The sequence below is a fragment of the Electrona antarctica genome (genome assembly GCF_951216825.1).
Source record: "Electrona antarctica genome assembly, chromosome: 3".
NCBI classification, from domain to species: Eukaryota; Metazoa; Chordata; class Actinopteri; order Myctophiformes; family Myctophidae; genus Electrona; species Electrona antarctica.
The window spans coordinates 9338211-9356093 of record NC_136808.1 but is presented as its reverse complement, the minus strand read 5'-3'; the positions used below and the strand labels follow the sequence as shown (position 1 = coordinate 9356093).

Below are 17883 nucleotides of genomic sequence, written 5' to 3'. Positions count from 1 at the left end.
ACACACACACACACACAATAGGCTACTAGCCTACACGTTAGTCGATAGGCTACAATAAGTGAAACGGAAAATGCTATAAAATGCCAATTCCCAGGTTAAAGGAAGTCATATTCCTTTCTTTATTACACAAGCTGTTAGCCACAGGCAGCGAGATCTGTTTTTACAGTTGTCAGGGTTTTGTGTGTAAATGAATTAAAGTTCCATTTGAGTGGCGCCCCTTGTATATGCCAACACATTCTTCACAGTGAGAGAGCTGGGTTGGCCTCACTTCAACACATCTCTCACAGGCTGTTGTGAACTGGCTGCGGTCCTATGAGAGAGAGACAGAGAGAGAGAGAGAGAGAGACAGAGAGAGAGAGAGAGAGAGAGAGAGAGAGAGAGAGAGAGAGAGAGAGAGAGAGAGAGAGAGAGAGTGATGGGAGGGAGAGTGATGGGAGAGAGAGAGAGAGAGAGAGAGAGAGAGAGAGAGAGAGAGAGAGAGAGAGAGAGAGAGAGAGAGAGATATGGGAGAACAAGTAAAGAGTAAAGTAAGAATTTTATATATCAGATTTTTACCAGACTTCTCATTAATTGTCATGAGGGAATCAGGGATGGCGTTACATTTGTATCTCCATGTAAAAGCTTCTTGCAATAGTGGACGACATCTTTCTTTCGTGTTCCTCTGCTGCCACCTCATGGCCAGGAACATCCACTACTACATCCACTATCTGTCACACGTGACATCTCTGTTGTTGCTGTGGCGTCCATAGCAACAGTCTTCCTGTATAAGGTACAGGTAAAGACCTGAGACTCGAAGGGAAACAAACATCATAACATGAATAGTGTTGCCTTTTTCTCCAGGTAAGCCCAACGGATTTATGAATTGATTGATTATTTGAATAGGTATTTAACAGCTTGCAAAAAGTACAGAAAGTAGATCTATACCGTTATTATACAATTATGCTAAAGGAATAACACAAAAGACCCCGAATGCTTGTTTCCATTGTGCATGTATATGTACGCTCTCAGAGTTGAATTATATTTTTGCCATGGACATACAAAATGAGTATAGACAAACACACAGATCGTTATAAATGGCCATTACTTTTGACTTCTGGGGGCTCCCTATAGTACAAAACATTCTCAGGTGGGGGGGCGGCCAAATACATACAATTTGGGGTCCTTGACACGTTTGAGAACCACTGATATAGATTGAGAAAACGATTAGGATTTACAGTAAGAAGACATGTTGTAGAGTCTGGTCTTAAGTCTTAAGTGAACATTTCCGTATGTATAGCCTACAGGTAGTGTCGACTAACACTATGACCAAACATGTCCGTCGACTCCCTTTGTTTCACAGAGGAAAACTAAATAAAAACTAAGCTATGACGACTAAAACTAAGACTAAATAATAAATATATCGTCAGCACATAAAAAACAAAAAAGTGGAGAAGAGTTCCATGCAGTATAACAAAAACACAAGTCATTTTAGGCTTGGTTGTGCTGGGACGTGTTGTGAGCTTGTAGATCTGCTATTATCAGCCCTATACCCTTCAGTGTAAAATCAGCCATAGTGGACTAAAAATAAATTTTGGTCGACAGAAATCAACTGTAGATTTAGTCGACTAAAATCTTATGATATTTAGTCGACTAAAACTAGACACTAAAACATTTAAGGTGACTAAAATGTGACTAAAACTAAATGAACATTTATTCAAAAGACTATGGGATCTATTTTCGTCCATGCTAAATCCCTTATCCCTAAACGATTTTGTCTTTTTCTTTTACTCTTTTGCAAAACATTTTTGAATAGTTAAAATAGCCGATCTACATCCACACGTTGTGAGCTTGTAGATTGGCTATTTTAACTATTCAAAAATGTTTTTCAAAATAGTAAAAAAAAAAAAGGAAAAAAGAAAAAGAAAAAGGCAAAGTAAAGGGATAAGAGGTTTAGCATGGATGAAAATAGAGCCCCAAACTAAATCAAACTTTGCTGTCAATGTTTTTTCTAACCTTTCTTTAACCAGTAAAAACACATTGAGACTGTGTCTCTTTTACAAGTGGGAACTGGCCAAGAGGCAAATTACACTTCAATACTACATCGTACATGTTCACTTTACAGAACAGCAAATAAAACATCCATGATGCACCTCAAAGCACCTATGAAATAAGATTCAAGACTCTATTGCCATGTCAACAGAGTTGATTGGAATTTGTTTCAGTGCACAGACATACAAACACAGACACACACACAGACATACAAATAGACACGTAATCACAATTCACATCAAATATTCAGAGATACAAAAGTACAAACATCATATGAGAGTGGGACCAATAAATAAGAATGCAGAATGTTACAATTCATTTCAAATAAATAGCAATTCATCAAGGTTCATCATTCTAATGAAGCAGCTTCACGCTGTAAAGTGCGAGTGAAGAGAGGGTCAGCATTCAGGAGGCGAACAGCCTCGGGATAAGTGCTATTCTTAAAGCGGGAGGTATTGCACTTTAGAGACCGCAGGGCAGTATTATGCGTGTCTTAGGTACCAGGTCTTATTACTTAACTGCTGTTTCCACTCTAAGACACTCAAATACAGTTGTGTTTCCAAATAAATACAACAAATCACCAAAGTGCTAATCCTTGTGCATTGTGTATGTGCAGGGCACATACACAATGTACACAATATAAACAGAAATAATAAATACATAGGCATGAACAGAGGCTATAGTAGCCTATACATATCCATGAACAGAGGCTATAGTAGCCTATACATATCCATGAACAGAGGCTATAGTAGCCTATACATATCCATGAACAGAGGCTATAGTAGCCTATACATATCCAAACATGGGGCAGGTGTTCGACTGTACATCATTCTGTATACATCAAAATCACACCCGTGTGAAGTAAGTGGTGCAACTCTGTGTGGCAGTCCCCGGGGGGGGTCCCCGGAACTTCCAGACCCCCAGGAACACGCCCAGAGTGCCAGCCCGGTTCCGGCGAGCTGCCCCGCATCCAAAACGGTTGAGAAATGACAGAGTTATACTGTGTGGGGGTCCCCAGGGGGTCCTCTGTTCTGTACTGTACTGTCACTCTACTGTACTGTCACACCCGAAATAATCATATATACAGTTAATGTGTGTGTGTGTGTGTGTGTGTGTGTGTGTGTGTGTGTGTGTGTGTGTGTGTTAGGCTGCGCAACAGTGACACCTGGTTGTGAAAAGAAACAAAACACTATTTTCGTGCTCGGACAGACCCAGCCAGGGACCCAGCCAGGGACAGACACACATAGCTCCTTAACCCATTTTGGGCGGGAACGCTTTTGGTGTTTTAAGCATTATGTTATGCTTCAGCTATTGAAAAATAGCAGATCTACAAGCTCATAGCGCGGCACCGAGTGCCGCACTATGAACTTGTAGGTCTGCTATTTTTGAAAAATCGTGAAAATGTGCCTGAAATCTTTGAATATATTGTTACAGAGTGAGTTTTTAACTCAAATCTTTGCTACTGGGAGGGTCCATGGAACAACATATTTTCAGATGGGGGTCGGCGGCCAATTACATATAGTTTTTGGGGTCCTTGACATGAAATATTGAGAACCACTGATATAGAAACATGAGGTTTTTCAGAAAACTGTCAGGATTTAGAAAACATTATTTTTCAGGTCTAAAATGGGTTAATGAAGTGGTTGCACCACTTAATAAAAACAACACTGTATTCAGGGATGCTCAGCTCCAGAGCATGGAGCAGACTGTGGGCCATGCAGAGAAGCACCTGGGCCAGCTGTGCTCGCTGCTGGGCTCCTACACCAGGAAGACGGCCAAGCTGAGAGACACGGCCGACCGGCTGGTGGCGCAGCTCGCCCACTTCTCCAACACGGAGGACCCCGAGGCCAGCCTCGCCCTGAAGGTCCTGGCCGAAGACCTGGCCACTGTGCAGGACTACAGACACGCTCAGGTCAGGAGGGAGGGACTCTCCAGAGGGAGAGGGAGAAGGTGGCATTCTGACTGTAAGATAGTAGCCTATAGAGCGTCGCAGTCCCGCCTCCTACCCTGGACCAGGAAATGAAACCCAATGCATTATTCTCATAGACATTTCTTAAAGTATTTATTTAAAGACGGTTACGTCGCGGACAAAGCCAACTCGAGTCGTGACAACTCATGACAACACAAACAATATTTTGGACCAAACAAATAATTACAAAGAAGAAAAACAACAAAAAAAGTGTTGTAACCTGCCGTTTTTTTCTTCTTTCTAATTATTTGTTTGGTCCAAAATATTGTTTGTGTTGTCATGAGTTGTCACGACTCGAGTTGGCTTTGTCCGCGGCGTAACCGTCTTTAAATAAATACTTTAAGAAATGTCTATGAGGAAAATGCATTGGGTTTCATTTCCTGGTCCAGGGTAGGAGGCGGGACTGCGACGCTCTATAGGGCAGTGGTTACCAAACCTTTTCATGTCAAGGACCCCCAAATTGACACTAATCATGAAAATATATGCCGGGGACCCCCATAAGACAAGATTTGTACGGCTCTAGCAGTGATTCTCAACCCGTTTAATTTCAAGGACCCCCCAGTTTGACATGCATTAGTCTACGGACACCCCATTTAATAGCATTTATATCTCTGGGACCCCCAATTTATATTAATTTAACTCTGAGTTGCAGACCCATAAGGGTCCATTTGGGTCCAAACTATCACTAACTAACATCATGCCTGTGCGTGTGTGTGTGTGTGTGTGTGTGTGTGTGTGTGTGTGTGTGTGTGTGTGTGTGTGTGTGTGTGTGTGTGTGTGTGTGTGTGTGTGTGTGTGTGTGTGTGTTAGAAAGCAATCGACTGGGCTAATAATTACCCTTTTTTCACAGGTTGAAAGGCTGGATGCTAATGTTGTAGCTCCTCTCAAAGCGTACAGAGATACTGTGAAAAATAAAAGGGTGTGTATCAACATGTGCATGTGCGCACACACACACACACACACACACACACACACACACACACACACACACACACACACACACACACACACACACACACACACACACACACCTATGGACGATTCACTTAAAACTCAATATAAAAATCTGAAAAAAACTTAAAAATAGAAAATCATAATTTGAACGATTTTAAAATCGTAGCATTAAAAAAATCGCGACATTTGAGTAGTGAATCTACATGCAAGTGCGCGGCGCGCAATATACACCATGCTTCATAACCTCTCATCTCAGCATGATAAAGACAAACTCACTTTTGCGTGTTTGAAGCTGACAGTGTTTTCTGTCCATTCAAGGCAGAACTCAAGAAGTTCAGCGCTGATCGGACCAGAGAGCTGAAGGAGCTGCAGAAACTGGAGAAGATTCGCCAGCAGAACCCGGCAGACAGGCAGAGCATTGTATCCTACTTTTATGGTAGCATTTTTTCAAAGCAATTTCATTTCTAAATGGTGGATAACGCTTCTTGAATTCAACACTTGGACTTACATTTCTTGACAATACCCCCCCAGTCTCAGGTAAGAGGACATGTCTACCCACAGAGCCACACTGTGTTGGGTAACGCTATGGCAACTGGTAAGGGTGTTTATTTTGATCAGCGTTTTTCAACCAGTGGTCCGGGGGGGGACCACCCAGGTAAATGAGGGAGAGTTGGTAACCAAATGGACTCCTATAGATCTTTAACTCTTCTTGAGAGTTACGCTCTCAAGAGTCACATTTTTGTTAAACATCTGTATTAACAAGTTAATTTAAAAGTCTACACAATTAGAGAATGTAAATTAATTGTTATTTTGACCATTGTTTGCCTGCTATCTCTCCTTATGGTATAACCACATCAATACAGCAGGGAAATGTGGACAAAATCTTATTCAACGACAACAAAATATTCTTTAGTTTTGGGTGCGAGAGGCTAAATCTCATCAAATGGTGGTCCCGTGGTTCAAAATGATGAGGCTTTATATGAAAAGGGTTAAAAAAGCACTGATTTAGATGTGTGTGTGGCTGACAGGCAGAGGTCAGTGTCCAGAAGGCCACCAACAATGCCCAGCGCAGCACCCGACAGATGGAGGAGACCATCACCGACTTCCAGAGACACAAACTAGAAGACATCAAAGTTAGCCTCGTGATATAATTAACGCTCCTCTGTGGACACGTGCGTGCATTCATCTCAGCCCTGTTGTACAAAATGTGTTCATTTGAAATGCTCATTAATGCTGCTTGCTAATGTCTTTTTTGCCAGAGGATTTTCAAAGAGTTCATCACGGTGGAGATGATCTTCCATTGCAAAGCTCTGGAAGTCTACGGGGTCATGTTCCAGAACCTGGAGGTCATGGACATAGACAAGGACATGGAGGTAGGAGCGCCCGCTAGAGCCTAGCGGTCCAGGCGCATCATGCCACAAATAGGCTCTGGCGTGACAGCGTGTCACGTGTTCGAGTTCCGTTCATGGCGAAATTAAGAAATGATCACATAGTGATATTTGTCAGGTGAAAGAAGTGCTGGTTTCTTCATTTAGTAACGAACGCTCCTCTCAAGCGTTTGCGAGTTTGCGTCCGAGCATAGACATGGTAACGCGCCGCCTGCCTCTGATTGGCCTACCGACACTGCCGGTCTTGAATGTCCTCCGAGGCTCGCACGACAGAGACCCCCTTTCCACCGGTTGAGAACAGGTTCAGTTCAGCACTATTTTTTTGTTCATGAGCCAGACCTCCAAAATTGGAACGTTAATTATGAATTGAGTGGGCAAAACCATACCTATATTAAATTGTTTATAGGATCAATATAAGTCAATTAATAACCCTTCCACAGTAGTAGCTTTTTCTTTCTTTCTTTTTGCATATATATTGCATATAATTTTTTCCTATATAATGCCTAAATTGCATATTTAAAATGTTAAGATTATTTTGGAAAACAATATAAATATTAATATCGGGAGCGATTTGCTCCCGATCCGATTACAATCATTTGAAAAATGACGTGATCGCCGGCCCCCCGATTTCCGATCACGCGATCGGATCGGGACAAAGTGGTCAAAGAGACTCTGACCTGAGGACAATATATTCATCACAGATGTTCGGCAGGAGGATCAGGATGTCCGAGTCTCTGCCTGGCCGTCTGGCGGACACACTGCTGACCACCACGTCTTCCATGGAGCACCTCCATGCTAGCCCCGCGGCGACCGCCTCTACGAGGCGCCTCAGCCCAAGGTTAGAACAAACAATATTCAGTTACAGATTAAGCTTATAAATAACTTGACAAAAAAACCGAAAACTAAGGGCATTTTGTCTATATAATTTCAGTATATTTTTGTTAGTTTTGTAAACACAATACAGTTTCAGTTAGTTATCTTTTTTTTTATTATTGTTTTTATTTAGGTCAGTTAACAAAAATGTTTTTCAATTTTAATTTTCGTTATTTGGTTAGTTTCCGTTAACTGTGAGTACTACAGATGAAAAACAGTTAAAGTCTACACTAATTATCCATAATGTATGAATGATGGATAAGGGGTCAGGACAACGAGGCCTTTTCGTGGAGGGGTCAGAATAACATTTGGACTTAAATTGTTTTTCGTCTGGGCCACAGCCTCAGGTCAACGTTGGCCTCCACTACCACTAGGGGGCACCACAGCAAGACCCCTGCAGAGGCCTCCAGTAGGGTGAGTTCACAATCTACTCTGTTCTTCTTATTGGCAGAGGTGGGAGAAAAATTACTAATGTTTTACTTAAAGATGGAGTGCTGTGATTTCCTCATGTTTATGAGGTGACAGTACTTCATTAGACCCCTTGGTGTGGTTGTTCTGTCATTACACTAATAGGCCTATCTCACAGCATTTCCCCGCCCCCTTTCCACGCCCCCTTTTGGAGCTAATGGTTATTTTTTCTGCGGTCCATAGACTTCCATGTTAAAAGAGGTATTTTCACAAGCCACAAACTACCGTTTTTTAAAGGTAAGGTTTATTCTACTTATTTGAGTTGTTATACCATTGTGTTTTCTTCATATTATTATCGGTCTTTGACATTTTAACATTAGGAAATGTACTTAGATTCTCCAGAGAAAAAAAGTGTAAATGCCTAATGTTAAATGACACCACTAGCTACCGGAAGGGGGCGTGGAAAGGGGGCTGTGAGATAGGCCCCCATTTGAAGAGATAATACCAGGGACCCCCATAATAGAAGATTGTTACGGCTCTAGCCGTGATTCTCAACCTGTTTAATTGCAAGGACCCCCAGTTTGACATGCATTAGTCTAGACCCCCATTTAATGGCATTTCTATCTCTAGGACCCACAATTTATATTGTAAAATCAATGTTAATTTAACTCTGAGTGTACAAATTTGTACACTCTCAGAGTTACAAACCCATAAGGGTCCATTTGGTTAAAAACTATCATTTAGCTGGGGACCCCCTGGGACTCCCTCAAGGACCCCTGGGGGTCCCCGGACCTCACTTTATTGGGAACCAATAGAGCTGACCGTATTCATTCACAGTCTCGTACGAGCACCCTTCAGCAGCAGAGTGACGTTGATGAAGAGGAGGACGAGGAGGAAGATGAAGACGAAGATATGTTCGAGTCGGAGTCAGAGGAGGCTCAATACCCTGCCAGGCAATCTCACTCTGCTCAATATGTCCAAAAGAACAGACTTCACAAGTGACATGACGCACGTGCACGCACACACGTACACGCACACACGGGCGAGTTCTCCGGACCCCCCCCCGCCCCCCACACACACACACACACACACAGACCAACCTATTCCCAAAGTTGCATACATCATTAGCCACTGCTTAAATGACAATTTCTAATGCCGACTTTGAACTGTGAAGTTATAGATGTTGTTGTGAGTCGTATGGATGGTCTGTTCACTAGCGATGGAGCTCGTTAAGTTTTATTGATAACAAGCACCTATCGATCAGGCTTATCAAACCGGGTTCTTATCGAGCCCACTATCGAGCATTTTCTAGTATTTTGTGGAAAGACGGGAGACAATACATTCTGAACAGAACCAGTATCTTTTACTAGGGCCTTCAAATACAGTACTTTTCTAATTGACCTTTTTACCAATAAAATATTAAAGAAACTGTTAACTGGTTAATGTGTAACATCACTTTAAAAGTGTAATGTTGTTTACCCAGACAGCACTGGTTGGCAGGTATCAATACACTTTTAGACCGACATGTTTGTGCCAGCATGGATGATTACTTATTTCTTGATCGCCTCTTGTGTTGATTGTTTAAACATGACGTCATGGGCCGCTATGCTCGATAACAGGCTTGATAAGCCCAAAGCTTATTGATAACGGGTACTCAATAAGCTTGCTATCAGATTTTTTTGGTATCGGTTATCAAGCTCCATCCCTACTGTTCACTGTCAGCACGCTCAGGGAAATGCACAACAAAACCATTATTTTTAATCAACAAAGTTGATTTATTTTTAAGACAAATGAAACCACTCGATCAGAGTTAAGGATACAGCTGGGCTGTGAACTGTCCCTTTGGAATGTGTCTGAAATGTTTTAGTAACACTAACACATTGAAGCAATGTTTAGGCCTACTTCAGATATAATTGCTCAATGCTGGAATGTAAACTGAAAACACCCCTCCTCCATCTCAACAGCCTATGAAGGCTAACTTGTGTTGTATGTGTTGTATTTGCAATAAACATTCTTGTGACCCTTATCTTTTTCCATACCCAGGGATGTGCATACCCAAACTATATGTGCAGACTATATGGCACTACAGATCGATTTTAACTTTTGAGTGGTGCAAACCACTCCAACAACTGGCTTTGTTAGTATCCCTGTGTGTTTGTGCCAGAGCCGGACTTACCGTTGGGCTAGGGTGGGCTGAAGCCCGGGGGCCCCCGACTAGGGGGGCCCCAAAAAAATAATATATATATATATATATATATATATATATATATATATATTTTTTTTTTTTATTATAAAATTGTAAAGTGAAATCCAATTCAAGTGAAATGTGTGTATTGTTATTGTATTTAGTTGTATTATGGTTAAACCATTGAGAGCTTCTGCCTGCCTGCCTCTCTTTTTAGGGGCCTGGGTACCCCAAAATGAAAACAAAATAGCCCCAAATTTTTCCGGCCTCGCGGCTGTGCCGCTCGGCCAAATCGCAGGACGCGCGGCTCTGCCGCGCGCCCCAAGGGGGGCCCTCAAATTTGCTCCAGCCCGGGGGCCCTCAGCAAGGTAAATCCGGCTCTGGTTTGTGCCTGTAAAAATGAGCATGGTTACTATGGTCACTGACATTACGTCAGACCACAGCTGATCAGGCTATATAAGACCTTGCACCACTCAGTTCACACAGGTGTGATTTTTTAAGATATAACAACCCACTAAAAAAAAGTACCTGTTGTTCACATTTTAGTTGTTCCGTATGTCACTGTAGGATATACTGCCGACGACAAAATATAATGAGACTGTTTTGTTGGCTCATTAGAGCTACTGTCAAGTTCTTTGCTTTATTGAGCAGCCAGCTTGATCTGCCCTTGTTACAATACAAGCTCAATTGTTGCCCCAAGGGATTTGACACTGGATAGCTTTTTATGCTCTACTCCTGTTAACATAAAAAAAAACCCACAGATAATCCTTTTGTGGAAAAAACAACTATTGTTTGACATGAAGTACATGGATATCTGGGCAACTCCCCAGTGTTGTCTTGTTTTTCAGCAGTTTTGGGCAATGAACACTTCAGCCTGTCTAAAAATGGCATGGGGATTTAAATCAAGGTTAGGGTATAATTAAAGTAATAGATGTAGTGCGGCGGATAACCAAACCAATTGTGCATTTTATGACTAAAGCATGAAACTTTCAGCATATCGGGCTGTCAAACCATGTTGTAAACCACCATAGGGCCCATGTTAAACCCAGAAATGTTGTTTCCTTTAAACTTGTATGATTAAAATGTCATCTATAGGCTAGCAGATGAGACTAAAGGTGGCCTTACACTAGCCGATTTTTTTCAATCTGATAGCACCACACACTACAGGATAATCGGAGCGGGGCAGAGCAAATATCAAACATTCTTGATGTTGATCGGGCCGATCCCGATCTCGCTTTGAGCGGTCGGGCACCCCCCGAGCGTCAAAAATGCCCGATTATCGGCTAGTGTAAGGCCACCTTTAGATTGTTTGCTAAAAGTTATAAGTTGGACAATTTGAGTAATTAGCATAATGAGCAAATCAATTGCTTAATGAGCAAATTAACTGGAAATGGCTATCATTTTGCATCCATTTAACTTCGAAAGGTGACTTATTAAGAGTCAAAGTCTATGTTTGTGATATCCAGAAATTCACCTGTTATTATGGTGAAGTCATGCACCCTTTCTTCATTAGCATAATTGGCATAAATTATGTAAAACATAGGTACAAATTATGAATTAGCTAATACAGTGGAGTGACAGGGCAGTAGTGGCTCATGAGGTAGATTGGACGTTTTGGAATCTGAAAGCACGGCATGATGCACACTCTGTCATTCATTGACTGCATTGGAACATTGATGAACATGTCTGTGATAAAAGCAGGCATCGAGTGTTATCAGATGCTTGTGCTTGTCCTCCTTCCTGTTAGGATGTGAATGTGATACTGTCTCCTTACTCTCCTACCCCGTGAGAAAGTACCATGCCTAGTCTCTCAATACAGTTCCTGTTGGAACTTCTACAACCCATTCACAAGAAGGATAGCTGAATGGGCCACCTGGGAAACAGAAGGTCCCAGGTTCAATTCCAGGCCCCGGCAATGTGTCGAGGTATACATAAGAAAGACCCTTAATCCCCAACTACCCCCTGACCTCAAAGGTCTGACGGCCTTGAGCAGCAATAACCTAATTGAAGCAGAAAACTGAATTTTCCAATATGATTATTATAAGGTCTAATACACAAAGATGAGGGCAAAGAAGATGCAGAGGCTGAAGGAAATGAGGAGAGAGATGACGAAGTTAGTGGAAGACCATTGAGTGTGAGGTTGTGGTTCTAAGTGAACTCACTAGTGCTCATTATGGTACAATTTTTGTCCACTCAGTCTGTGTCTCAGAGTAGGGCTGTGGACAGTTCAGAGACTTGCCTACCGGTGACATTGTCGGTAGGCAGGTTTGTTCATTTCGAACATTTAAATGTTTTAATTTGATTTTGTATTATTGTGAGAACAATGACTTCTATAATAGCTAACTTTCCAAAAATATAAAGTCTTCAGTTTATATTAGCTTGGATTCTCCATCACTGTCACTGGTAGCAAGTCTTATGACAGAAATGGTACCATATTATCTCCCAACATCTCCTTAAACTCCTGCCACCTGGTAGGAGGTTTAAGAGTATCCAACAGTTACTTCCCCCAAAACATATGAACCCTGAACGCTCGCCATATACTGCCCCCAAAACCAAAATCATGAGATAAATAGGGCATACAGTAGCAGTGGCAGCCATTTTCGCGATCCATCGTTCCAGACCCCATTGTTTTTTCCCCATCGAGATTTCTACGAATATTTATATAAAACATTAATAAGCCTATAGAATCAAGCCATCCAGGACCCTACTGAATCATGACGTTAAAACATTTGATTCTGTGATTTATTTTTAAATATTTAATTAAATAATATACAATAGCATTTGTTTTTCACAGAATTTATGGTCATTAATTAGCAGGATCCTAGATGGCTTGATTACATAGGCTTAGAATAATTGATATAAATATTGTTTGGAAATCTCTATATGTGAAAAATGAATGGGGTCTGGATGGATGGAACCAGAAAATGGCCACGACTGCTATGCCCTATAGCACCTTGGAATATACTGTAACGATATTGGATATAAAAACCAAACAAACTCATCGATCAAGTCTTTCTGTAATTGTTTATTCCCTAACTTCATTAAAAAAAGACCAATACAATAATGTTAAAATAACGACAACTATCTCTTCTGTGGTTCTTGTCATGGTCATGGTCATGTTTTACTCTTCGCTGCCACAAGCTCCTGTGCAGCTTTCTTGGCTTTGACCATCTCCACCAATCCTTATACCTCTTCATACAGTCCTTTTTGTAGCTGTGTGAAGAGCTGCATCTTTATTTTATTGTGCTAGCACTGTAGAAAGTGTCATGCTTTAGTCGTAAAATGCACAATACCTTCCATATATGAGCTTAACCCCCCCCTAGATGCATAGTGTAATGCACATCAAACAATAATAAAAACATTATTTATGATTAACATACTGTCTATTACTGATGATTGCACCTGACTTAATAAGGCGAAATGGTTCCTTAGTTTATTTCCTTTTCTCAGTTATAGTCTGCTGGGAATGTCTGTGGTTTGTCCGCAAACGTCTTTCCAAGTTCTCTTTCTTCACCATCACTGTTCAGTTCTTGCTGATGAGACAAAATAATTACAGTAGAATAATGCTGAGAGAGCTCTATCCAGTTCCATGTATGGTACACAAATACATATGGCTGAGATTTCACTTCTTTATTTCTTGTTCTCAGTTCTCTGTTTGCTGGAAACATTTCTGTAGACTATTGGGGTTTAAGTTGTCATTCATTAGAACAAAACTTCCATTTAACTTAAAATTCTGAGGTCAATGACCTCTCAAGGTCACCAGAGGTCAGTCAGAAAGTGTTTCCACGTCTGAAATCAAACCTTGGGATGTGTAGATGATATGCTGAAAGTTTCATGCTTTAGTCATAAAATGCACAATACCTTCCATATATGAGCTTAACTGCCGCACTAATGAGATAATGTCGTTTAATGAGCTGAAAGGTTTGTATTTGGGTGTCCTGCATGGAGTGTGATTAATAATAATATAATACCAGTAAGACGCCCTGAGGGCGAGGTCGCGTGCATGCATCTGCATCCGGCGAGCACTGGTGCTTTAACATTGGGGGAGGTCGGATCAACATCCTACTAGAAATGTGCCACGTCTCTGTGTGTGTGTGCGTGCGTGTGTGCGTGTACGGTTGTAATGCACGTAACTCGAGAACCGTTTGACCCACCGACTTCACATTCGACACACACGTTCCACACCCCCACAGGGAGTGCAGTGCCAGGTATCGAGTTGGTCGGACCCACGGTTCTCCAGAACCACCACAAAAGGCTCTGGTCAGGCTCTGCCAGTGGGCCTAATGAGGCCAACTCCTTTCACCTTCAGGAAAGGATTCCAAATAAGCCAGCTGGCTTCTTCCTTTCCTTGCATTGTATTTTAGTTTTTTGATATGTATTGTCTATTTTTTGTACTACATGCTAAATAAATAAACCAAACCAAACCAAACCACCTGGGCCAGGCTCTGCCAGTCGGCCTAATGAGGCCAACTCCTTTCACCTGTGCAATTTCCAGCCTCTGCCTCAGCCAATTGAGGCTCAACCAATCAGGCTCTGCCAGTGGGCCCAATTGATTGCCAAGTACACTTTTCAGTTTGCAGTCTTCACACACACACACAGGCACATACACGTATATCCATGTGGGACACCGGCTGGGACACCGGCTGACAGTTAAAACGGGTGCTAAGGCAATGTATACCATTAGGTTCCCAAGTTGCATCGTTCCCAAGTAGGCCGGTGGCCGACTGCGACGGGCACGTACAGGTCTAGTCCTACTATAAATGCGCGACGTCTCTGCGTGCGTACGTGCGTGTGTGTGTGTATGGTTGTAATGCACGTAACTTGAGAACCGTTTGACCCACCGACTTCACATTCGACACACACGTTCCACACCCCCACAGGGAGTGCAGTGCCTGGTATCGAGTCGGTTGGACCCACGCTTCTCCAGAACCACCATAAAAGGCTCTGCTCAGGCTCTGCCAGTGGGCCTAATGAGGCCAACTCCTTTCACCTGGGCCAGGCTCTGCCAGTGGGCCTAATGAGGCCAACTCATTTCAGCTGTGCAATTTCCAGCCTCTGCCTCAGCTAATTGAGGCTCAACCAATCAGGCTCTGCCAGTGGGCCGAATTGATTGCCAAATACACTTTTCAGTTAGTAGTCTTCACACAAAGGCACATACACAGATCTCCATGTGGGACACCGGCTGACGGGTGCTATGACAACGTATATCATATAGCATCGTTCCCAAGTAGGCCGGTGGCCGACTGCGACGGGCACGTACAGGTCTAGTATGGAATGAATTCTGGACTTGCCATATATGGAGTGTGTTTTGAGTGTACAGGATTTGATGAGGTCAGATCAACATAATGTCAGAACAGGTCAGCTCCATATATGGAGATCTAAGAGTGGCAGTGGGGGCAGTGTCTTGAGTGTACAGGGTTTGATGAGGGCCCAGGTAGGGCCGGGCCTGTTGAGAACTCTAGATTTCGCCCGTCTAGAGTTTGAATGGACAGGTATCAGTCAAAAGGGAGACATCGAAGAGGAAGGACAGGTACTTGCGGAAGGATCAACATGGATTGTGAGAACAGATCAGCTCCATATATAGAGATATAAGGGTTTGAGGTCAGATGTAGAGTTGATGGCCGGTGATGATCCAGTCTTCTCCATGAATGGCTATCCAGGGTTTGATGAGATCGTCATATATGAAGACGGCCATATATGGAGTGTCTCACGAGGCGTAATGGACTGACAACCATAATATGTGGAGGCGTGACCTGGACTGACAGACAGGTTTATAATATAATATAATATAATATAATATAATATAATATAATATAATATAATATAATATAATATAATATAATATAATATAATATAATATAATATAATATAATATAATATAATATAATATAATAAATAGTGGACAACCATGAAGATAACTCTGAAAGAAAGAGACACAGAGATAATAAAATACTTAGAAAAGGATGTCCGAGTGGATGAAAGGGGTTAATATGCTCAAAGGCACTACTCGATAGAGATGAACACAATACAAGAGTTCACATCTTAGAATTAGGGCCACTTTGCGGCCCTCACACGTTATTTCGATCTGACCCATAATGTCGAGGGCTTTGTCAGAGTTTAAACATAATAGTGTAATTGTGAATTATCAAATCATAATCATGTTTTTATGTGTACTGTATGCATTTCTACTGCCTGAGTTTGTATGTTTGCAATATAGATATATCTGTATATGTACTGTAAGCAGTGATGCAATTTTCCAAATACGCTGCGTTTTGCGTCCCTAGACATTATTGATGCTCTCTGGTGGAGCTGTTGCCCCCGCGACCCGACTGCGGATAAGCGGTTGAAGATGGATGGATGGATGAAAGCAGGTTCTAGAGCCAGCTCACGTTCTCTGTAAACTCTTCATGAAGCCAGCTGTCTTTTTTTTTTTTTTTTTTATATATTTTTTTTGCGGCTTATGCCTTTTATTGGTTTTTGAAGGGACAGACAGTAGGCTGACAGGAAACGGGAGAGAGATGGGGGAAGACATGCAGTAAAGGCCGTGTCGGGCTCGGGAGTCGAACCCGCGGCACACTGCGACTGGATTACCAGTCGGGTGCCCAGACGGTTACGCCACCGCCTGGGCAAGCCAGCTGTCTTTAAAGTCCGGGCTCTGCTCCATCAGCTCGAACAGTCTACGGTACTCGTCTGCGTGCACCTGTCCGGTCAGGATGTCCTCCTGCATACCCATCTCTGATAGCAGTTTGCTGCCGCTGTCTGGAGACAATTGATTCAGGCGGTGGACGAGCCTGGCCTTCCTCTGGACCAGACACTGTTTGACCATGAAGAGCAGACTGGGGACATTGGAAGGAGTCAAACCGGAGGAGAACAGAGCAGCCCGCGGACACAGACGAACCAGACACAGGTGATCGTTAGGGAGTTTGCCTTTCCCCTTCTTGGGCGTCGAACTCCGCGCGGACGTTCCTCCGAACGACTCCCAGGGCTCCTTGTGCAGTAAGCGGACGTCCCAGGCCATCTGGCAGAGGACATTGAAGGCTCTGTAATGGAACATGTCACCTGGCCTCGTCGTCATCTTCAGATATTCACTCTCACTCATGAAGAGGAAGAGTTCTATTCTTCCGTATCTGTAGACGGAGGCGCGTTCAAACAGAGAGTACACCATCTTCAACAGCGTGGCTCGTTCCTGTACCCGTGGCAGTATGCCCACCACCTTCACTGGGACGTCATCAGTCCAGTCGGCCTCCGATATGCCCAGATCAGTGAAGAGTTTATCAGCGGTCATGGTGGGAGGTTTTGTGCGTCCACCACAGGCGGGGTCCAATTTAAAATAATCACAGTGGACAACTTCCAACCGGCCGTTGTGACAGCCCTCCAACTCCCGTAGGTAAGGTAGGTAGAACTCGTCTCCTTCGAGAGCCACTAGTCTCTGAGCGCCGGCATTCAACAATGTTTGAGTCAACACTCCCGGTCCTGGATTGCATTCGAAGATGGCCGTTTTGCCGTCGTCCAGATCGGGACCTAACTGTTGTGTTACCAGCTGGGCCAGCGCTGGATCCCCTATGTGGTGTCTGGAAGTGGCGGGGGTGCCAGGTGGTGGTGGGGGGCGACCGGGCCCCGAAGAGAGAGCGTTGTCGAGGCTGCTGTAGGCTCTTCTCTGGGGCATGAGGACACCGCGGGGTCCAGAGGGCCCTTTAGGGGCCAACACTCCTGGAAGAACACAGGGTCTACTTCTGTGTGTGTGGCAGCAGACAGAGCGCATGGCCAACTCCACCGCTCTCCACATCCGAGTGGACATTGTGGGGACGGATGGGCCGACTGTGAGGGAAAGGTGATCAGATCCTATTTGTCTCTATAGGCGACAATTATGGACTACTTGATATCCATATGCCCATACTCTATATGGACTACTTGATATCCATATGCCCATACTCTATATGGACTACTTGATATCCATATGCCCATATACTTTATGAACTATTGATATCCATATGCCCATAATCTATACGGACTACTTGAAATCCATATGCCCATATACTTTATGAACTATTGATATCCATATATGCCCATAATCTATA

General features: G+C 43.0%; 2 protein-coding genes across 2 annotated transcripts; one reads left to right on the top strand and one right to left on the bottom strand.

The window, feature by feature from the left end:
- Positions 1 to 3724: 3724 nt before the first annotated feature.
- On the top strand, positions 3725 to 8622 carry LOC306920655 (CBY1-interacting BAR domain-containing protein 2-like; the record flags this gene model as incomplete). Its single annotated transcript, XM_079497464.1, is given in 9 exon segments — positions 3725 to 3940; positions 4848 to 4919; positions 5276 to 5371; positions 5483 to 5554; positions 5980 to 6084; positions 6211 to 6324; positions 7041 to 7177; positions 7554 to 7626; positions 8458 to 8622. Coding segments are annotated over 9 exon segments (1050 nt in total).
- A 7793-nt stretch (positions 8623 to 16415) lies between these two features.
- On the bottom strand, positions 16416 to 17603 carry LOC306920653 (dimethyladenosine transferase 2, mitochondrial-like; the record flags this gene model as incomplete). The annotated part of the gene is made up of 1 exon (XM_079497462.1): positions 16416 to 17603. The coding sequence occupies one exon, from the start codon at positions 17601 to 17603 to the stop codon at positions 16416 to 16418; it is 1188 nt and encodes a 395-aa protein (XP_079353588.1).
- Positions 17604 to 17883: the final 280 nt, after the last annotated feature.